The 24,790-nt window shown below is 35.3% G+C and overlaps 1 protein-coding gene across 1 annotated transcript in view; it reads right to left on the bottom strand.

Annotated features, from left to right (window-relative positions):
• Positions 1 to 24,790, bottom strand: part of LOC111546718 — a 76,184-nt gene that overhangs the window by 18,921 nt on the left and 32,473 nt on the right. Inside the window, exon 2 of the mRNA XM_026456553.1 lies at positions 1,691 to 1,813. Within this exon, the coding sequence (XP_026312338.1) occupies positions 1,691 to 1,813 (123 nt within the window). The remainder of the gene's footprint in view (positions 1 to 1,690; positions 1,814 to 24,790) is intronic.

Genomic DNA, 24,790 nt, shown 5'->3' with positions numbered 1-24,790 from the left:
TTTTTTGGATAGAGTCTCACTCTGTCACCAGGCTGTAGTGCAGTGGCACTATCCTAGCTCACTGCAACCTCCACCTCCTGGGTTTAAGCGATTCTCCTGCCTCAGCCTCCCAAGTAGCTGGGACTACAGGCACGCGCCACCACGCCCAGCTAATTTTTGTATTTTTAGTAGAGATGGGGTTTCACCATGTTGGTCAGACGGTCTCGATCTCTTGACCTCTTGATCCTCCCGCCTCAGCCTCCCAAAGTGCTGGAATTACAGGTGTGAGCCTCTGATTATTTTCTTAATAACACTTTATTTCCTCAAGCTTACTTTATTTGTAAGAATACAGTATATAATACATATAACCTACAAAATATGGGTTAATTGACCGTTTATCTTATTGGTAAGCCTCTCAGTCAAAAACAAGCATTTATTTATTAGTTACATTTTTAGGGTGCCCAGAGTTATATGCAGATTTTTATTGCGCAGGGTGACAGTGCCCCTAACTTTTGTATTGTTCAAGAGTCCACAGCAAACTAACACAGGAACAGGAAACCAAACACTGCATATTCTCCCTCATAAGTGGGAGTTGAAAAACAAGAACACATGGACACAGGGAGGGGAACATCATACACTGGGACCTGTTGGGGGTATCGGGCAAGGGGAAGGAGAGCATTAGGACAAATACCTAATGCATGTGTGGTTTAAAACCTAAATGATGGGTTGGTAGGTACAGCAAACCACCATGGCGCATGTATATCTATGTAACAAATGTGCACGTTCTACATATGTATCCCAGAACTTAAAGTTAAAAAAAAAAAGTCAACTGTGTATTAGAAAGAAAAAGAGAGATAGAGGTAGAGAGAGAGAGAGAAAGAAATATCTTTTATCATATATAAAATAATATGTATATTATATACTTAATAGAAAGTTATATAGAGAGAAATAGAATATGTATAATAAATAGAATATGATTCTGTTTCTCTTGAGAACCTATACACAAATTTAACTTACGGGGCTATTTTTGGCATTACATCAAAACAATTCATGCAAAGCTCTTATGATACAAGGCACTAAATAAGTTGAGATAATGTTTTGTGTTTTATTATTAAAGTATCACTCTGCTACCTTTGTTTTTTGGCCTAGATGGTTGTAACATCTTATTGAAAATGTCTCTGGATTACAGTGCTTTCCTCTCCCAATTTGTTCTCCATACAGCTGCTAGGATGACCTTCCTATGGGTTAAAGCCCCAAAAATGATAATATCAATAATAATTTCAGAAGTCATTGCTAAAATTTGGGTAGATATAGAGCATCTTTTTATCATATAAATTTTGTTGTTTTATTTAAACCTATAAGCCTCATACAAGGTATACTGTACATATTTAGCTCAATATTTAACATATGAAAACCAAAGCCTTATAGCTGTCAAATAATTTGAGCAAGGTCAAACCATTACTACAGAGTTGGAGCAGGATTCAAACCAAGTTCTGCCTCCCTCAGTAGAGAGGCACACTTCATCCACACTTCAATGTTGCACTTTCAAATTTAACATCTAAAAATGTTCTCCAGCTAGCCTACCTGCCCCATACCTTTCACCTTTTTTTCTCCTCTAATAATACTTTTCTCACTTTGTCTGAATAATCTACCCCTTTCAGATCTCTATCTTTGTGCCTCATCCTTCTTCCCATAATATCCTCTCTCCTACCTGGTGTACCTGGCAAACTGTTTCAAACGCTGTAGGATTCTGCTTAAAAGCAACGTTTTCCGGGAAAGATCTTCTATCAACCAATTCACCGGAAGATGAAGTGTGTCGTCGTCCTCTGCCTTACTGAAGTAACATACATACTCATCTATTATAGCATTTATTATATTTTTCTTTAGCTATTTTTGCCTCCTTCAGAATTTGTCTTAAATAAAGTCAAACCATCGGGCGCGGTGGCTCACGCCTGTAATCCCTCGACCTTTGGGAGGCCGAGGAGGGTGGATCACGAGATCAGGAGATCGAGACCATCCTGCCTAACATGGTGAAACCCCGTCTCTACCAAAAGTACAAAAAATTAGCCGGGCAAGGTAGTGGGCGCCTGTATCCCAGCTACTTGGGAGGCTGAGGCAGGAGAATGGCGTGAACCCAGGAGGCAGAGCTTGCAGTGAGCTGAAACTGGGCCACTGCACTCCCGCCTGGGCAACAGAGCGAGACTCCATCTCAAAATAAAAATAAAAATAGAAATAAAGCCAAACCAGAACGTGTCCTACTTATTTTTCTCTTAAATTATCTGGCTGAATATCTAATACATAAGGGATATTTGATAGATATATTTATTAATCACGTGTTTGGGGGAAATAGTGTAATTTTTTAAAAAATTTGGTTTTAAAATACCAGCAATATAATGATCAAGTTAAAATTTAATTTGTTATATTTTTATAATAGAGACTAAAACTGTTGTTAGTAAGAACTAGGTTAAGCAACATGGTTTAAAATAAACCTTGACTACATTAATTATAGCTCTGAAGTGCTTTATATTTTTCTGAATTTACAGATTTTAAAAAAGAAAACATTGTATGACTTAAATTTAATAGACATTCTGGAAACCCTGTAATCCACTGGGTAATTATACAGGTTTCTGCTTACATCTCTGACCCAGGAATTAAAAAGAAAGAAAAATGAAAATTTTTAACTTGAGGCAAAAATAAGCATCACCCTAATTACCCATGACTCAATTATATAAGCATGAAATTCTGATACTATGAACTACTGTATATATTCCTAATAATACTGAAAAGATGAAAATGGACTGTGTGCAAGATGAAGTGTTCTACAGAAGTTATAAAAGATGAAATATAAGTGGTTGCTGAGCAGAATAGCAGCATGTAAAGTCTGACAACTTTGGTTATTTGTCTAGGTGTTACAAATTAAAATGCTTTTACCTGTGAAAGACACAGTAATTTTTGAGCATGAATGTGCATCTTGATTTGAGACTTGCAGAAAAATAAACTGCTAATTTCCTTCTAGCTCAAACTGATTACTGAAAACATAAATGCGCCAAACAACCAATAATAAAGGAAAGACCCATGACATATTGGCAGGCATTGTTTTAAGTGTTAATAAAAAATTTGAGGATCAGCCTCTGATTCTTTCCTTTAACATTTCTGCACTTAAGGGTTCTACTTATGTTCTTGTGCCTCTGTTTTCTAATCTATAAAATGAGGATGAGAAAAATTCTTTTCACACTCACAGAGCTGACATGAATGCCAAATACATCAATCCTTATGAAAGTGCTTTGAAAGTGGTAAAATACTACAATGATATTGCTAATTTTATTAACATTGCTATTCATATTATATTTTACAAAAATGAATATTATGCCAGAGTATTGCAAATGGAGTAAATGAAGTACTATGAATGAACAAATTTTTAAAAAGCATTTGTTGAACGTTCCAGAAAATGTGTCTTTTAATCTGGGCTTTGAAATACTTTCTAATATGCTAGATATTTAGAACAGTATTATGAAAAATAAGCTCAGAGGAGATAACTTTGTTTTAGAAGGAGAATGAGTCATAATTCCTCAGCTTGTTTGACTTAATGCAAACATCACTAAATGACTCTGCAGAAGGCTCAGGCTGAAGTAGTAAATGTTAAAAGATTCCTGAAAATATGAGATTCAGAGAGAGTACAAGCCACTCCCATGGAAGAAAGGCACTGTCTGAATTCAAGCCATTTTGCTAATTTCAGAGTCAAGATATGGTATTTTGATGTCTCAGATGATTCTTGAATACAGCTGAAGAGCAAAGACACAGAGAAACAGTTGTTCCTGATATTTCAATGCAGGTTCTTAGAGCAGAGGCCTCTTTATTGAAAGTGAGGAAATAATAAAATAAAAAACGCCCTCAAGTAATCTTCTGCCCATTTCTCCAGACTTGTTCTTTAGGTACAAAAAAACAGTCCAGTAGCACTTTTGGGTTGCATGTGGCTTGTGATGTATCAGTTGGCAACGGCTCCTCCTGTACCATGATATTACTATCATTGTGCAACCTACCAAAAACATCTGGTAAGGGGAAGACTTGATCTTCAGCTGGATGATTTGAAGAAGCAGAGTATCTGTAGAAGTAGTACCAGAGCAGATCTGATATTCGGAATCTTTAGAGTCCTATTTCTGACACCAAAACCAGAGGTCTCACCACTGGTGTCTTTTCCTCAAGGTTATTGTATAAGAATCAGTGGTATCACTCTTAATGAGCTTAATCAACTACACTTGTAACTCATCAAAAGTGAGATTCTTTATATTAGTATAAATAATTGCCTGAGTAAATCACAGCTTAGTAAAATGAGAACAAAATTAGAAAGTTTAAACTGAGATCTTTAGCTGCATGGTGGTGTCTGTTTTTTCCTACTGTTTCATTCAGCAATTTGAGGAATATATCATAACAATATGAAGGAAAGACACAGGTTAAAAATATATTCATTGTGGTAATATTTTAAAATAGATGATTAAAAATAGCAATAATATCTGAAGAAAAAATTATTTACTAGTTTTATAGAAAATCCCTCTAGTCGAATACTATGCAATCATTAAATAATGTTGTGGAAAAATTGCAGGAAAAAGATAACATGCAGAATTATAAGAAATTTATAGGTGTATAATATGTAATATATAATATACACACACAGTCAGCCCCCTGTTTCCATGGGCTTCATATTCATGTATTTAGTCATCCACAGATCAAAAATAGTTTTAAAAAGCAACTGTACTGAACATGAACAGAAGTTTTTCCCTTGTCACATGATACAATATAACAAGTATTTACATAAGATTTATATTGCATTATGTATTATAAATAATCTAGATATGATTTAAAGTATACAAGAGGATATGTGTAGATTATATGCAAATTCTGTGCCATTTTATATCAGAAATTTGAGCATCCACAGATTTTTATATCATTGGAAAGTCCTGGAATCAACCCCCCACTGAGATAAGAGACAAGTGTACACATACACACAGACACACATACACACACTTGATTAAAATGATGTGCAACTATAAACTATCAAACTGTTGTCTGCAGTTATTTCAGAAAGTGCAATTTTATGATTATGTTTTATCAAAATTTTTCTCTCGGGTGTCAAAATCTTTACAATAAGTCCTAGTACTTGTATAATAAGAAAATAGTTATTCTGAAAAGTAGTCATGTGAAGAGAGGCACTACGTAAGTATGACATGCATCAAAAAGAAAGCCAGTTTCACTTGATGTTTATATTAAAGAATCCCTTAGAACATAAATGTCTGAAGACTATATATTGCTTCCCACATCGGATTCTTATTATGTTAAACCTTGACACATTGAGAGTAATCTATCAATACTTTAAAATAATTACTGAAGAAAAATAAGCAATCAAGCAAACTAAACTAGTGGAAAGAAGAGAAAAAGAAAAATAGTCAAAACTGTTGACAATGTTTTAAAATAGAAGTACTGACTTAATGAGTTGAACGATTTTCTTTTCCATTTAATTTTTAACTTATCTAAAGCAATGTTTCTGTTCTATGTAGATGTAGGTACTTAGAGATATTTAAAATTTCTCAAGGGTTATTAATAAAGTATCTCAAAATCACACTGAAGCAGCAGAAGGTAAAAGACATTCTGATATCTTGTAAATTCTTACCATGTAGATGATATAATTATTTTACCAATGAAGAACTCAATCAACCTAAAATTAATTATATAATTATTTCAGAACCAATATTTATTACTGTTAAAACATTATCTGTATTCAACTCTCTTGATGAGAATCAAGAAAGCAAAGAGGAGAACAACATAATGACCAATTACCTATTAACAGAAAAAAAAAAAAAAAAAACAGACAAGCACGCTAAGGGTAATAATAGTGGCAAGTGGAATTTATTGAATATGATAAATTGCTATTTGAGGACAAAAAACACTTGCGCCAAATGTGAAAACAAATGAAATACCATACATTCTCCGTGAAAATCTATTAAGCAAATATATTGCTGTTTAGAATTGTACATTTTTTTAAAAAAAGCAACAGAATGCTTTTACAAAATATTGGCGATGGGAGGATAAATATTAAGCAAGAGAAACTTTCAATTAGTCTTGAGCTGCTTGAGAGGTCCTGCTTGATTGGGACAGTGGATTTGTTTTACTTTAGGTCTGTACTCTTAGGTGATGAGAATTACTGTTTGAGATATTGTGTACAGTGCCAATTCCGATACACGAAGAGCAGAGTGGCTGTAAATTGTAGGAAATCTATTCTGGGGCACCATGGGAAAAAGTTACTATAAAGCTGATGAAGATTAAACAGACCATACATTTTGGTTGAGGCTACAAATCGATATCAAGATCAAACCAACAGAAATGGGTAATGTCTCCAATTGAAAAAAAAAAAAAAAAAAAAAGCTAGTTTTGGATCATTGTAAAAGGTAAAATCTTTTTGAAAACCAGTAAAGCCTGTGAGATCTTATTTTCTGTTGCATTATAGCATCTGGCATACATGTTATTCAGTGTATATTCTTTAATGTTTAGGTACCTGTGGCTAATTTCTATTTCTTTAAGAACAATTTTCCTTTGAAAAACAGATGAGCATAGTATTTTCTTGGTTTCCAGCATCTACACCATTAACTTGCATATAGTAATCACAAAATATTTCTATGGTGATAAATGGTGTTTATGGATAAATATGATTAGAGAGTTCGATAAAAGGTCAACAGTGCAGAAAAAAACAACTCAGATATTCTGCCAATGGCCAAAAAACAAGAGCACTTTCAAGAAAGATGCACATGATAGGAAGAAGCTTGTTATGAAGAAGATATGAATGACTGTAAGTGTGAATTGGCATATGCAATGCTAAAGAGGGATTAGCTTTCCTGGGCCTATTTAATGTCATACTTTTTATCCGGGATGTCTCTTCTATTTCTGATTTCTCTGTCTTAGTTGCAAATGTGTTGGTGTATGTTTGTTTTTGGAAGGCAAATCTCCATGATATTTTTATATGTCTTGTGAAAGCTTTTGTATAGCAAAAAGCCTCAGATGAGAGAAATAGTGGCTCTCTTTGGGACACAAGGCAGACATGTTTTCTGATGAGTATAATAAAGATGATTTCTCCCTCTGGGGAAGAGTTTGATCAGTTTGCTGGGAGCCTCATCACAAAATGTGGTTTCCCTAAGCTTGGAACTCCTCAGCTGTTGCACAGTCTCCCTATGCGCAATCCACCTGGACTCCCTCCCCCACTGCTCCAGTGGGGCTTGTGGGAACAGGTAGAAGCGCATGTAAATATAAAATCATGCTGCCTACTGTTCTGTGACTAATAAAATCCTTTATCTGTGACCCAGGAGTCTCATGTCCTCTGCCACAATCTAAGAAACTGTGGTAGACTAATTTCACAGTTCTGTAAATTTCTAATGCTGAATTCTTGTTATTATTATTTATTTGGTGGAATGGCAAAAGAAGAGCACGTATATAGTATATTTATGGCTGAAAATCCACTGATAAAATGCAGAAGTAATAGCCTTTTGAATATGACTAGAACAATAAGTTTATTTTAAATATTTCAAAGCTTTCCTCTTTGGGTAAGAAAGGCCCTTATTTTTAATAAGTAGTTATTTTGGATAAATAAAATAAGGCAATAGAATAAATTTTCACTTTTGATGGGGCAGCAGTTGTCAAAGACCAGAGATAAATGGACCTCTACATTGGTAATAAGCTGATAAGTGGTTTTCTTTCTTTTTTTTTTTTTGAGATGAAGTTTTGCTCTTGTTGTCCTGGCTGGAGCACAAGGTCGTGATCTCGACTCACTGCAACCTCTGTCTCCCGGGTTCAAGACATTCTCCTGCCTCAGCCTCCCGAGTAGCTGGGATTACAGCACCTGCCACCACACCCAGCTAATTTTTGTATATTTAATAGGGACAGAATTTCACCGAGTTGACCAGGCTGGTCTTGAACTTCTGACCTCAGGTGATCCACCCGCATTGACCTCCCAAAGTGCTGGGATTACAGGCATGAGCCACTGTGCCCGGCCTGAATGTTCTTTACATGAGATTAAGCTCTGGTCATTTTCAGGGATTGCAGCAGAGCCTACTGTTGCAGATAACATTAAACTTGAGTTTCCACCTTTATTTCCTTGCTCATTTTGAGCAAACAACTAGGGAAGCATTCTCGGTGTTGGTTCAAACACTAATAAGTATTGGTCATTATCACCTCCTCTGTCTCCAGTCACATTCATCATGAAGGTAAATACCCAACTGTGAAAGCATTCTGCCCTGTAGAAGAGGGTAACTATTTGATGAAGTTAGCTGTAATACTTTAGGCACTGCGTACAATAAAAATCTCCACTCCGTATTTATTTTTTAGACTATGGTATTAAGTGATAATCCTTATTGGCATGCTTGGGGCTAGGGGATATTCCTCATGCATCAAATTGCTCAAGATATTTCAGTGGCCAACAATGTGTTGTATAATACTTCTCATTATTATTATTGTTATTATTTTGTCTCATTGCCCTGCTTTGTTCTGACTTACTTATTAAAAGACGTTGGAGACGTTTTACACTGAATCATGTGCATAATTTAAAGAAAATAAATCCCCTTGAAATTCTACATTCACAGCAGTTTACGATGAGCTTATTTTTATTTACCTATTTTTGTTTGTTTGTTTTCAGACGGAGTCTCGCTCTGTCGCCCAGGCTGGAGTGCCGTGTCACCATCCCAACTCACTGCAATCTCCACCTCCTCCTGGGTTCAAGCAATTCTCCTGCCTCAGTCTCCCGAGTAGCTGGGATTATAGGTGCCCACCACCACACTCGGCTAATTTTTGTATTTTTAATAGAGACAAGGTTTCCCCATGTTGGCCAAGCTGGTCTCGAACTCCTGACCTCAGGCCATCCACCCACTTCAGCTGAACTTATGTTTTGTTGTATCTCATAGTCAGTAGACTGACTGAGTAGGACTCTGACTTTTTATGTATCACAGTGTTCTGTCCACTCGGTGTTTTTACTCTATCTGTAATGTGATTCATACTAAATAAACCTTGTTATACTATGAGTATATTTCTTTATGATCCTTATTATCTTATTATCTCTTATTAGACCTTCTCTCTCATAAGATCCTTATTCTCCTTATTATCTCTCCTAATTAAATAATCAAATGATTGCCTCCTAATTTATCTTCACACACTCATCTTACTTCTGTCCATGATCAAGGAAGTCTTCTATTTACCTAACCACAAACACACGAGTCCGTCACCAACTCATTTTTCTACAGTGAATCTAAGTGAGGATTCTGTGACAGAAATTTTCAAATTTTTAAAACTAGTCTTAAGTATTTAAATTTGTTTCTCAATCTTAAATGTATTCCTCTCCTCTCCAACCAAAATGAGGTAAATGTCAGTCTTTGGATTTGATTTAAATTTATACCAAGCTCTTTCATCTCAAATGCACACATCTCATCTCTGACTGCTTATCATCAAGATGACTGAAAGCAATTGCTTTAAGTGCCTAACTCAATATATCTACATTCATCTGTAGAACTTCGGCACCACACTCATATATATCACCATGTTCCATGCTTCTGTGATTCTCTCTATGGAGAGTATAAGTCTCATAAGACACGCACTTGGCATTTGTCTTGAATCACTGTGTTAACCTAACCCTGCAGTCTTTCCCTCACAAGATTGGATGAAAAAATTACAGTCAAGTGTCAACGATCGAAGACTTGGGAAGAAAAGAGTAATGAAACACTGAGCACTTGTTACACAAATGAAAGCTAATATGCGTTTCTGAAGAAAAGATATTTGAGCAGAGATTTTTTTTTCCTGAAATATTAAAATGTTTCTCCTTGTCCACCAATCACCTTTTCTGTTCTTCAGTCATTGCTGATCCAATATCATTTGTACATTTGATATTTATCTGTGAAAATATAAGAGGAGGAGCATAAACAAAAGAAATAATAACAAAAAATTCTCTTAGAATAATGAATAGACATCAATATGCAAAATCTAAACATATTTTGAATTAATATTGTCACAGCAATCTGGCAGTATTTACGCCTAAGAAAACCATACGAAACTTAAACTTTTGAAAATCTTCCCTACATAGAAATATTTTCACAGAATTGTTTACTGGTCTGTGATAAAATTACAAATTCTTATTCAAATTATAAATAAGGAAAATAGATTATATTTAAAAAATTATTTTTCTTTGGCCGGGTGTGGTGGCTCATGTCTGTAATTCCAGCACTTTGGGAAGCCAAGGAAGGTGGATCACCTGAGGTCGGGAGTTCGAGATCAGCCTGACCAATGTGGGAAAAACTCATCTCTACTATAAAACACAAAAATTAGCCGGGCGTGGTGGTGCATGCCTGTAATCCCAGCTACTTGGGAGGCTGAGGCAAGAGAATCGCTTGAACCCAGGAGGCAGAGGTTGTGGTGAGCCGCGGTCGCGCCATTGCACTCGAGCCTGGGCAACAAGAGAGAAACTCTGTCTCAAAAAGAAAAACAAAAACAAACCAAAAATGTGTTTTTGTTTTTTACAACACATTTCCATAATCTACTATGAAAATGTTGCTCAATAGTCTAAAAACTATACAAAATATTGTGCTGATAGACTGTCTCTATTGTCTGTGATATTAATTAGAGATGGGTTAGCTTAATATTCATTACAGCAAAACAAATACTAATTAGTATCAAGCTGGAGAGTTTACTCTTACAAATTTCCTATATTAAAATGATTTTTAAATAACTAAATTAAGTGTAAACATATATCACTAAATCTTCCTGTTAATTAGTTCCAAGTAAGGTGGCATTTACTGTTTTGTCACATGTTGAAATATTTGCAAACATGATCTACTACCAAACTGTCAAACTATATCCTTACACTAATGTCTTAGTTAAATGTGCCAATATTGATTTCTTAAGTAATATTTTAATTGCTATGAGACTTCATGGTACTTTAATAATATAGAACAGGTTATGTTACTGCTTCATAGAATTTTGATGGAAATTTTGTATAAACCTAGTTATAAAAATTATTAGTTTAATATGATTTAGACTTAAGACTTATGCTATTTAATAAATTAGTGCTTTGATTAGCTGTTTATTGATGATATATTCAAACTATACGTGGTTCTTTTATCTGTTTTTAGTAAAAACCTTAATATAGTATAATTAATGGGCTTTCTTGCTCTAGCTTTAATTGCATAATTTGTTGCAATGACAAACTGGATCTCATGCTACATTTCTATAAATAAATATTTTAGATATTATAAAATGGTATTGTCATCTACATAAAGAAATCACATTTAAAATTATTGTTTTCTGTCTGTCATAACAAAATAGACTTTCATTCCACCCCCAGAATGACAAATAGGTCCATTCAACAGACATATTGATACTAAATCTATAAATACATAGTAACAATTTATCAAAACATATAAATCATTAATTGACATGACTCAATGGAAAAGAACCTATTCTCTGATAGCAGGAGGTGTTAGTTCCCATTAACTAATACATCAAGCAAACAAAAATATCAGTAATTATATAGAATATCGGCACAATGAAATAACTTTGAGCAACAGTTCAGATATAAAACACTGCCCAACACTGACATAATGTGCATTTTTATGTGAAAATAAAATATTTAGCAAAATTGATCATATGATAGGTTGTTGTACATTATCAGTTGAGATTCAATATACTTTACAGTTATAAAGTCACTTAGAAAATGTTCTCTAATCACTGTGGATTTAACAATTAATAGAGTTTTCTGTAAAATACAGTGAGTGACACATTTCTAAATGACTGTTGAATCAAAGAAGAAATCACAAAAGAAATTAGAAAGTAAGCTAGGTGCGGTGGCTCACACCTGTAATCCCAGCACTTTGGGAAGTTGAGGCAGGTGGATCATGAGGTCAGGAGATCGAGACTATCCTGGTCAACATGGTGAAATCCTGTTTCTACTAAAAATACAAAAATTAGCCAGGTGTGGTGACATGCACCTATAGTCTCAGCTACTCAGGAGCCTGAGGCAGGAGAATCACTTGAACCCAGGAGGCTGAGGTTGCAGTAAGCCGAGATCATGCCACTGTACTCCAGCCTGGGCAACAGAGGGAGACTCCATCTCAAAAAAAAGAAAAACAAAAAAAAAAAGAAAGAAAGAAATTAGAAAATAGTTTGAACTTCATGATCAGAAATATATGTCATATCAAAATTTGGGGTATGCTTAAGGGACACTTGACATGGTTTGGCTGTGTCCTCACCCAAATCTCATATTGAATTGTAGCTCCCACAATTCCCACATGTTTTGGGAAGGATGTGGTGGGAAGTTATTGCATCATGGGGGTGAGTCTTTCCTGTGCTATTCTCATGATAGCAAATAAGTCTCACGAGATCTGATGGTTTTATAGTGGGGAGTCTCCCAGGGGTTTCCCTTATATATTTCCTTGCACAAGCTCTCTTCTCTTGTCTGCTGCCATGTGAGACATGCCTTTCACCTTCTGCCATGATTGTGAGGTCTCTCAAGCCATGTGGAATCATGAGTCCATTAAACCTCTTTCTTTTATAAATTTCCCAATCTTGGGAATGTATTATTCCATGAAAATGGAATAATACAGCACATAACTAAAAAATTATAGCGATACATGCATATATTATAAAAGGAGAAAGACTCAAAATCAGTAAGCTATCATTTTTCCCATAAAAGTAGAAAATAAAAGTAAATCTTATCCAAAGAAAGTAGAAATAAAAATAAGAATATAAATCAAATAAATAGAAAGCAGATATGTAGTAGAGAAACATCAAAACTAAGAATTCATTCTTGGAAAAGATTTATAAACTTGATAACTCTCATATACTGCTATAGGCAGTAGTTAGTAGAGATGAGCCTATCAATACAACATTTTCAATTCTAGGCTTCAAACCTCTTACCCCAATATAAACATATGTTCAGCCAGAGACTTGCATCTATATATTCTTTGCAGCCTATTTCTAATAGTTCCAAACTGGAAATTAACAAATATTCATCAATTATAAAATACATACATAGGTTGTAGTATATTTATGTCATTGAAAGCCTTGCAGAGATGAGAATAAATAAGGTATGACTGTATACAACAATTTGAATGAATCTCAGAGATGTGATGTTTAACAATACGCCAACAGCAAGGCACGTATTGTACATTATTTTATTCATATAAAGCTTAAAAGCCATGCAAAACTGAACTATGTTGTTTAAGTCAGAATAGTGGGAAATCTTGTTGAAGAAGAGAGGGACTGTGAAAAAGTATGAAAGGGACACCTCTGGGAGACTGGTGATGTTTCTTGGTCTGAGTGGGGGGTTTATTTTGTGAATGCTGGACAAATACGACACCTGCCCTTTTTTTTTTTTTGTATGTATTTTATAATTCAATAAATTTACAAAGAAATAAACAACAGTCACATTCAGTTTAGTCTAATTTAACAATACATGTTTCAATATGTATTCCAATGTGAAGCACTTGGGGGTATACATATTCAATTGATATCTAAAATATGAAGATTTCTAAATACACCTGTGTTGGGACTCACAAAGCAATACTCCAAAGTGGAATCCCCAGAAGCAGTTTAAGAAGCAAAGTTCCTCTTTGAGCTTTTCCTGCACTTCTATCTCTCACCCTCATTCTCCGTGGAGGCAAGCCGTAGAAACTAGAATCCCTCTTCCTCAAGGTGGATCATGGAAACCAGAATCCCTTCTCTCCAAAGCCACCCATAAAACCTAAAAACATTACTCGAAACTTCTCCCATCTTTCTTTGTAAAAAATGGCCATAAAAAATTCTCAGACCCACCTCCTTTGATGGTAGGTCATAAGACCCCCATTGCAGAACAAGACCTGCCCCATGCCTAGAAAGAAGGAATGCTGTACAGAGAGGCCAATAAGAAGCTAAACTAACAAGCCTTGTTCAATTTCCACCCTGGTCTATTACTACCAGATCACACTCTTTCATCCAGTCGCATTGCTACACAATTGCCACAGCATCTTGGAATCTAAGCATAAAATCAGATAGCTTCTCCTGTATCTTTGAGTCTTCATTCTGAAGGCTTTCATGTCATATAAAACTGACAAAATAGATCTGCTATGTTTCTCTCGTGAATGTGTCTTTTGTTATAGGAGTATTGGCAGTGACTTTTATGATAGGGAGGAAAGAGGTTACCCCCTTTCCACCCTTATAGCTGTTTCATCTTTTAAAGTTGGAACTGTTGCCTTTACAATAAAAACAAACACAGGGTTTAAGAGTGACACAATACAAAGATTTATCATGATTTCATTTCTTCATCAGATAAATGACAATAAAGACTTATTTGCGCAAAAAAGGTGATAAAAAGGATAACACTTTAAAAATAGTTTGTTTCAAGAGGCAACACTTTTAATTTTATAATCTTTATTCATCTCACAGTGCTATATGGTCCATCCCCTCAAATAAATGTTTTACTAGTATTTTTAGCACAGCTTAATTAACATGCTAAAATATCAATTTAGTAAAACGTTTACTTGAAGGTATATGTTCACATAAGTAGTTTGAGACAAATAAAATCTCTAACAATGAGAACGATAGCTTGAAAACAAGAGAGACCCATACTGAACCCTTAGCATGATACTATTCCTTACAAGTCCAATAAGCCACGGGCTGACAAGTTGACTACACTGAGTTCTTTCTGACCTCTTCGATGTATGGGCTTGTTCTGACAGGCATGGATTTTGCACATCCTTTCTGCAGAGCGTACATAGCATCATTGCCTTGGGGCTTAGGAAATGCCTATTCCACACTCACATATTACCACTCAGCATAGTGTCTGACCTGAGAAATGACTTCCCAGCAAAGGAGCTAAGAAGTGGCCTCCACTGGTCAATGCATTTATAACATCATCCAGAAGCAGCCTGCCTCACAGGGCACCAGAGTCACCTTCTAAAGGCACAGCTGAAATTCTACACTATGAAAAAATGTGGTGCTCTCTTTTATAATGTAGTGGAATCATTAAATTAGATGCTTTAGTGTGCTACTGTGCTACCAACAAGAAGAATGAATGGGTCTTAGAAACAAGAGATGAAAATAAGAGTGGCCCCGTTAACCATAACTCTAAATGATCCAATAAGGTAATTTTTGTCTTCTGTATGTGTAACTGGGATCTCTAGAAGGTTGGAGACCCTTGTCCCCAAATAATATAATATTATTAAAGAACAGAGAAAGGGTCCCATTATACCATAAACAATGGCTGCACCAGTGCACTTTAAACACTTTATATCCTTGGACCAGCAGGTGAAAATAGGACTCACTATCACAGCAGAAGTAACTAACTACGATCTGCAGAGAAGGTAAGGCTACATTTACACAACAAAGGCAAAAGGCAGCATGTGCAGTCCAGATGATCCAGTGGGACGCCTCCTGGTCCTTCTGTGTCCCATTGTAATGGTGAGTGAGCACGCACAGCAACCCTGGTCTGAAAAGAGTAGGATTGCTAAGGATTCAGACCCTTAGGAGTAAAGCCTCAGGTTATACCACTAGGTAATTTATCAAGACTGGAGCAGTGATAGCTGCAGGTGAGAGAGATTTGAATGAATAGTGGATGAAGGTAAGGGTGAGTACTAGTTACAGTCTTGAAGCCAACTGCAGAAAGGGTTGGAGGGGATGAGTATTCCCTCCTCCATCTCTGTTTCCCTTCCAGAAGAAAAGTCCACAGGAACCATGGAAGAACTGCTCCCTAAACCTGCACAGACAAGTAAACCCGATGGAGGATATGAAAGACACTGCTCAACTCTCCTAGTGTGGGATCCTTAACGACTGTGAGACCTCTGTTTGTACAACAATGTTTGGGTCGTGGCTACACTTCCTGTGGCTTCCCTGTGACTGACAATGGCAAGAGTACCAAGACAGGCCCATTATCAAAAGAAGCAGGACTCCTCCTATGGACAATGTTGGCAGGGGAGTTACAGGACATCTGTGTTTGCCAGTTACCTCCTTACAACGGAAAAGTAAAATTTCTCCTATTTTAGTTTGCAACTTAGAGTGAGGAACCAGTGAAAATTAAATAAACTTCACAGACATAAGGACATAGGGTTGCCATCTTTCTTCATGATTACATTTCAAAAGCAAGACCCCCAAAGTCTTGAGAAAGACAATCCGGGGTTGTAAAACTAGCAAAAAGCTATTAAAATATTATAAATCTCAAAGGGGCAGAGAAAGAAATTACAATGATGCATTTTCTAAAGTAAATGCTCCTAGAAAAGGGAAGGGAGAGACCTCTGTGGTTAGGCCATCTGGATTTTGTCAGGGCTAGAGGCCACAGACCTAGAAGCAGAAAGAAGCCTGTCTGAAGTTTAATCAAGCTGAGGGGAACTTTAAGCTGTCTTGGTCACCTCCCAGGCAATCCTACACTTGTTTCTGTACCCCTCCACCAATGAGTCTTTTGCATGTCATATTCCTTCTTGTAGTCCTCTTGTCACAGGGTGCTGGACTTCAGTTCCCATTAATTCCCTTATCTTGTAGCCCTTGGTTAGAGCACATGTCAGTAGTTTTGGCTATTACCATTATTTCCATTGCCTTTACTCCACTTTACTATCTTGTTAATTATCTTGTTAATTGCGGTGGTATTTTTGTCCTCCAACTGGATTCTTCTTATCTTTTGAATGGAAACACACGTTACATGTATGCTTGTGCACACACACACACATTCTGACTCTAACGAATTTCTTATCTGCAGCACAGGGAGAATCCTAAATTGACCTAAAAACTCAAAACATCTTAAAAACTCAAAACATCCTCTTGTAAACGTGTCACAGTATATATGCTCTTATAATTCCTGTAGAACTTAAACAAAGGCAATTCTAAATATAAATACTGTATTTACTGTTATACATAGCTGAATACATACTTTATTGATTACATATTACCGTATGAGTAACATAGGCATGAATATTTCTAACTTCTCTCAGTATTTTCACAGATTTTATTTTTAAGGTTTTCATTTAACCTGTCATGATACTAGTGAAGACTAAACTACTAAAACCATTAGTCAATCATTGATATGCTTTCAATTATTTGAATATATTGGACATAAATAATCTTTTCAGTTCTCATTTTAATATTTTTCATTATTCAACCTGCAGAACTCTCCTACCCCAATCCACACACACGAGCAGAGCCATTTCTGTTATACTTTATTTTCCCTGTCACTGTATTATGTAGTGTTAAGGTTGAACTTGAAGGAAATTCATATTATTTGAGGTCTATAATATGCCTATAACTGGGTTAAGAATTTCATGTAAGTCATCTTATTTCATACCTCCAATACTGTGTGGTTGGGAACACCATCCATATTTGTAAGAAGATGAAAACTAAATCCAAGTGAAAATAAATTACTCAGTTTCTCAATTAGAAAACTGTATAGTCAGGAATACAGTGCAGGCTTGTCTGACTCCAAAGGTCATAACTTTTCACTCTGTGACTTATCTCCTTTTCCATTCTACTATTAGAGTCATCAACCAATGAATGCACATGAACTTAGCAATATATATCACAGTGACATGTTTATATATTTTATTAGCATTAAAGTAAGCTAATGGTTATTGCCATATTACTCAGATATATGTTGCATAGTCTTAATGGTTATTGCAATATTAATAAGGTATGCAGAGAATTTCTGTGGTGGTGATTGCCATTTTAAGAAGATACATGAGGAAGTTTACAGGCTACAAAAATAATAAATAAGCTGAAGAAAAACACTGTCATGAAGCATATTCTAAGACCTGCACTGCATGAATGGTTATGGATTATGAAAGTAATTTTCTTGGAAAGTTTTAATATCTGTTAAATTTAAAGTTAAAAGGACATAGAAAAGATATGCGTAAATGGTCTCCCTGTCTTTAAGGCTGGAATTCCTGCTCCAGTCCGTCTGCTAGATACTCTTTCTCCTAAAATACAGCTTTGACTGTGTGAAATTCATTTTCTAGGTTTCATTAATTTAGCATGGACAGGAGAATAAAGTCTATTTCTGTGAGCTGATATAAAAAGCCATTCACGACCTGACTCTCATCAAACTTGCTACTTTCGTTCTTTCTTACTTGTTTTTTTTTTGAGAGAGAGAGTCTCTCTCTGTCTCCCAGGCTGGAGTGCAGTGGCGCGATCTCTGCTCACTGCAACCTCTGCCTCCCGGGTTCATGCCGTTCTCCTGCCTCAGCCTCCCGAGTAGTTGGGGCTACAGGCACCTGCCACCACTCCTGGTTAATTTTTTGTATTTTTAGTAGAGACTGGGTTTCACTATGTCAGCCAGGATGGTCTCGATCTTCTGACCTCATGATCCGCCTGACTCGGCCTCCCAAAGTGCTGAGATTACAGGCGTGAGCCACCATGCCCGGCCCAAGCATGCTACTTTCTATCCCTACGTGTTTCTTTTTTAGAATAAATCTTATTTACTCACTGCATAAACTCTGGATACATATTATGTCTTCTTCTGAGCTGTCAGTGTCTGCCTATAGCTAATAAATGTCCTAATAGCTACCTTTACTTTGTTCAAATTAGACAACCTAACACTTTCTTCCTATCTTGTCTTATTAATAAATATATGTTAGATATATTTATGAGTAATGTTGTGGTGAGCCGAGATGGCGCCATTGCACTCCAGCCTGGACAACTGTTTTAAGTGATATTTTTTCGGCACACATTTCAATTATGTTTTGCTGTTATACAAGAACACACTGATTTTCTTACTTACAGGACTCTTTGTCTATGTTTTATGGCTCGCATATTATATCCAACATGCTCATAATGTAGTCATAAAGAAGTCAGCAATGGTTAGTGTTTGTTCTTTCTAGGCCTTAGGTGTCTTATTTGGGTGTATGTGTAGCAGTGCTTGTGAGGAAAGGTTGGCACACAGCAAGGAGTATCTGATGGCATTGCAAGGTTGTCCAGTACCGTGAAAAAGAGAACTCATAGAGAGCAACTGCATGTTGTTACTGATATCTTTAAAAGGGGAAATTTTGGCCGGGCATGGTGGCTTATGACTGTAATCCCAGCACTTTGGGAGGCCGAGGCGGGCAGATCACAAAGGTCAAAAGACCGAGACCATCCTGGCCAACATGGTGAAATCCTATCTCTACTAAAAATACGAAAATTAGCTGGGTGTTGTGGCAGGCGCCTGTTGTCCCAGCAACTTCGGAGGCTGAGGCAAAAGAACCTCTTGAACTGGGAGGCCGAGGTTGCAGTGAGTGGAGATCACCCCACTGCACTCCAGCCTGAGTGACAGAGCGAGACTTCTAAAAAAAAAAAAAAAAAAAAAAAAAGGGAAATTTTACAAGTGTTCATCAATAACTCTGATTTAAGGTTTAGTGGATTCTCTTCACTAAGGTAATGAACTGAGCTTTGAATCGCAGTTAAGATATTTCAATATAAATCACAATTTGTGTATTTTTAATAGTTTCTCTGGATATATTGAGATGATCATGTTATTTTTTTCTAGTGATCTGTAATATGGTAATTGATATTATAGATGTTTTAGTGTTAAAATGTTCTTGCATTTCTAAAATAAACACAACTACACTATTTTTTAAGACTATTGATAACTTACTTAAAATATTTTTACAATACGGAAGAGTGAGTTGAAATCATCATTTTTCTTTCTCATTATGGCTCATCTAGTTTATCAGTATTAATAATTTTTTTCATCAAATTATTTGCCCATTCACCGTTCTTTCTATTCCTTTCTTCAGTAATTCCATTTAAACATGCTAGAGCAGACCAGGAGCAGTGGCTCACTCCTGTAATCCCAGCACTTTGGGAGGCCAAGGTGGGCTGATCACCTGAGGTTGGGAGTTCGAGACCAGCCTCAACAACATAGAGAAACCCTGTCTCTACTAAAAATACAAAATTAGCCAGACATGGTAGCACATGCCTGTAATCCCAGCTACTCAGGAGGCTGAGACAGGAGAATCCCCTGAACCCGGGAGGTGGAGGTTGCAGTGAGCAGAGATTGTGCCATTGCACTCCAGCCTGGGAAACAATAATGAAACTCCGTCTCAAAAAAAAAAAAAAAAAAAAAGGTTAAGCATCTTTTGGTTCATTATACTACCTTTTATGTTTTTCCTTCTGTCTGTATTGTAAAATGTGGCAAAGCTTCAGGTGTCCTTGTTGGCTGCATTGAATCTACTGATTAAATTCGGTAAGTTTCTAAGTTTCATATTGAGTATACTCTTAGAGATCCCATCTAAATAATTTCGAAATGATCTCATCTATCTTGGATTCTTAAATGTTTGGATCCACTATATGTTTAATTCATTTCTTTATTTTTTAATGAAGTAAAAGGCATTATTCAAAAGCCAATCTAATAGCTCTACAATCTGTCATTCTTGGGTAGTCTAATTCTGTTACTATATTTACTAATATATAATTCATGATGTATTTTTCTTTTTGGTCTAGGTATTTAATATAACTTTAACATTGAGTATCAAAAAACAACTTTTTCATTTTTAAATACATTGCAAATGATTTATTTCAATATCTATTTTTAAATAATTGTTAAATCTTGTGTTTTCTTATGTTATATTTAATATTGATATAATTAATTTAATTTTTGGACATTATTTATAAAAGCTCTTTTTCATATAACAACACACAGTACTAGTATTTTCCAATATTTATTGAATTTACTGTGTATGATTAGCTTTTAAATTTCTATTAAATTTTGTTAATGTAAAATAAAAATCTAAATTTGATTTCCATATAGTCAATTACATCAACTCTAATTATTGAATAGCTAATATCCCACAGATTTTACTTTTAAAATTTATAATATAACACATTTCCATATTGGGGGAAAAGGATGACTAGCACGAGATGTTGGATTTGTCCTAAAAATAGAGATGACAAAAATTGAGAAGAATATGTAAAACTGGATATGAAAAACTGACATAAATTCTGTGTGAAGATTCTATAAAAGTAGAAAGCATGTAAAAAACATAACATCCCAGGATATAGTGTGTGTGTTTAGGGAATAATCAGAGGAAGCTAATAGATACGGATAAATCTTTCTATTAATTTAAACGGCGTTTCGAATCTTGGACTGTTCCATTGCCATTGTATCATTTGTAATCTCTTAGATATTTTGTAACATTAATAAAATGTTAAGGGGAAAATAATATCAATGGATTCAGAATAATATATTGATAAATTTTAATTTATATGTGTGATTAAATAAATTACAATTTATAATAATAAATAGAAAAAGTTAACAATTTAACTATTTAAAGCCTATACCACACTTAAAATAATCATAAAAATGTGTGAAATAAAATACATTTAATTTAAAATTAGAAAAAGAATTTATAAAGCATGTCTCCCATTACTGGCATGTTAAACTTCAAATCTACTAATGTTTTAAAACAAAAAAAAAGTGTAATAAGACAAAAAAAAAAGGTAATGTCTGTTAGGATAAGATAATCAAAATTTTCTTTATTTGCAGATTATATTGATTACAGATTTTAAAAGACAATAGAGTCTAAAACTACAAAATGATGAGAGTTTATGTGATTCTCAAATATAAAATCACCTCATAATTTATTAATTTTTGTATAGAACAGTACTTACCAAAAAATGAAGACAATAATATTGTTGCAAATAAAATTTAAATTATCTAAAGGTTAATACTTAAGATAATTCGTAAGAAAAAATTATGTCAATCAGCAATGTAAACATAAAATTAAAGGTAGAGATAAATAATTCATAGATTAAATATCTTCATATTGTAAAATTGCGAATCCCTCTACCACTTCAGTAACAAAAAATGTGTTTAAATTCAAAGACAAAAATTCAGGTACACATTTTGTGGAACTCTTCACATTTATGATGTTAACAGAATAAAAGCCCATCACTAACTTTTTAACAGCAAAGAAGTAGAAATTGACTCAGCAGATGTAAGAATATACTACAAAAGCAAATAGTTTTTAAAAATAATTCTACCAAACAACAACAAAAACAGGAAAAGAAAGAACCAATAGACCACACTGGGAAACTTAGAAACAAATGTACAGACAGAAATATGACAATGGAGACACCTGAAGTAAATGGGGACTGGATAGAATATTTAGTAATTAGTCTAAGACAAAATGGCTCACCACACGCAATGGACAAAAGCCCAAATTTTGTCATGAAGTATGTAAAAATAAATTAAGGTTATGAAGCAAATTACAGAAAATGTCAAATTATAAACATAAATAACTGTGTAATCTTGAGGCAGGCAAATAAGTCTTTAAAAAGATTAAAAGTACAGGAGTGATGTCAGCAAAATGTTTGACTAGAATTGACTGATACGCATTCCCTCCCCTCCCAAATAAAACAATAAAAACACTATATTTCTACTGCTGTGATTGAGGAAGTGTGTTGGAGAGCACCAAGGTAGTGACAACATCCCTGTGGATCACCATAGACAGGGTAACTAAACACCCTATTTCTGCTACGTTGTCTTCTCTGCTGGCATTAGTTTGGATTAATGAGAGGCTTCTTCTGGGACAAAGATAAGCTGGAGACCTCCAGCTGTCCCCATACTATCATAGACAGCTGCAGTCCTTGCTAGAAGAGAGTCTTGTAGCCCTCACAGGCACCAAACCTAGTTTGTAAAGTTGCCTGGAATTCACACTGCATTTTCTCAGAGTAGAAGCCTATTTTGTGCACCCTCCCACCCCTTAGCTGCTATATAGCATGGCACCATGTTGAAACCAGACCCATCGCTAGAGTATATCCTTACCTGGGGGCCAGAAGGCACTGCATCTTTATACACTGTAAGTGTGGCTGCCATTCCATTATGCTCACATAGTTGGCTGCACTATAACAAATCCGGCTGTTTGGCACTTAGGAGCAGCAGAATAGCTAAGCAGAATATCCACAACACTCAAACCCACATGGTACCTCAAAACCCAGGGAACAGGCAGAACTCATGGAGAGGAAATCAATGCACCATTAACCAATCTGACACAACTATAGACTTCACTGACCAGGATTATAGCTGAAGAAACTGACCAGAAGCTATGCTACTGTGTCTACCCAGAACCAAAGCCAATGCTCCATACCCAACTGACACATTAGGACCCATCTACAGAAAAAATTGTTTCTCTACAAAAGTTACTTCACGAAATTGGAAAAGAAGACTTTTCACTAGATGCACAGATAGCAACATATAGGCACACAAGGGGGAAATATGAAAAAGCAAAAACAACAGCAGCAACAAAAAAAGAACACAATAATTCCATAGTTACAGACCACAATGAAAAGACAATTTGCAACATAACTAAAAAAATGGAAAATAATAACCTTAATGAAACTGAGAGATACAATAGAATATAAACAAATGATTCAATAAAATCAGTTATAATTCATGATTTAAATAAAAATTAACAAAGAGATATAAAAAAAAACAAAAATCTTGGGTCTAAAGAATTCAATAAATAAAATAAAAACTACAGGGGAAAGGTCTTTTGAAATAAGCTAATCAGAGGAATAAAGAAACGAGAATAAACAAAAAATAAAGAAAACACGTGGAACTTATGAGACATCATTAAGTGAACAAATATGCAAATTATATAAATGACTAAGGGAAAAGAGTTGAATGAAGGCACAGAAAATATATTTAATGAAATAATACCAGCCGGATAGGATGGCTCATGTCTGTAATCCTAGCACTTTGAGAGGCCAAAGCGGGCAGATCACGAGGTCAGGAAATCGAGACCATCCTAGCCAACATGGTGAAACCCCGTCTCTACTAAAAATACAAAAATTAGCTAGGTGTGCTGGTGGGCACCTGTAGTCCCAACTACTTAGGAGGCTAAGGCAGGAGAATGGCGTGAATTCGAGAGGCAGAGCTTGCAGTGAGCCTAGATTGTGCCACTGCACTCCAGCCTGGGTAACAGAGCGAGACTCCATCTAAAAAAGAAAAAGAAAAAAAAAAAAAAGAAAAGAAATAATACCTCCATAAGTCCTGAAAGAGATATTAACATCCAGATTCCGGAAACTCAAAGTCCTCAGTTGGATTTAACCCAAAGAGATCCTCTTCAAGGCACATTATAATCAAACTGTCAAAAGTCAAACATAATGAGATCATTTTAAATGTTGCAAAAAAAAAGTGTCAAGTCACATACAAGGAGCTCCCCATTAGACAATTAGCAGATTTCTCAGCAAAAACCTTGATGCTAGAAGAGAATGGAATTATATGTTAAAATTTCTGAAAGAGAAAAAAGCAGCCAATAATACTATTCCACCAAATCAATCTATACTTCAGAAAAAAGGAAAAATAAAGATTTTCCAAGTCAAGCAAGAAGCTGAAAGAATTGATCACCATTAGAATGGCCTGAAAAAAAATCTTAAAGGAGTGCTAAAATTGGAAATGAAAGGAAAATAATTAATGTTATAAAAACACGTGAAAATATAAAAACCACCAGTAGGGACACATTTGTAACCAAACTCAGAATACCCTAGGGACATAATGGTGTTGTATCCATTTCTTAATCCTCTAGTATGAAGGTTCTAAATTCAAAATAGTCAAAAACAGCAGCTATTGTGGTTAAGGAAAACACAGTAGATAAAGATGTAAATTAAGGCAACAAAAATATAAGTTGAAGGGGGCAGGAAAACAGTTCAGAGTAATTTTCTGTGACTGAAGTCATGAGTTATCAGCTTAAAGTAATCCACTATCACCAGGAATAATGGCTCACACCTGTAATCCCAGTATTTTAGAAGGCTAAGGCAAGAACATTACTTGAGCCCAGGAGTTGAGACAAACCTAGGC

Source organism: Piliocolobus tephrosceles, chromosome 4, assembly GCF_002776525.5.
Source record: "Piliocolobus tephrosceles isolate RC106 chromosome 4, ASM277652v3, whole genome shotgun sequence".
Lineage (NCBI taxonomy): Eukaryota > Metazoa > Chordata > Mammalia > Primates > Cercopithecidae > Piliocolobus > Piliocolobus tephrosceles.
The sequence above is the reverse complement of the archived record's forward strand: the minus strand, read 5'-3'. Positions and strand labels throughout refer to the sequence as shown.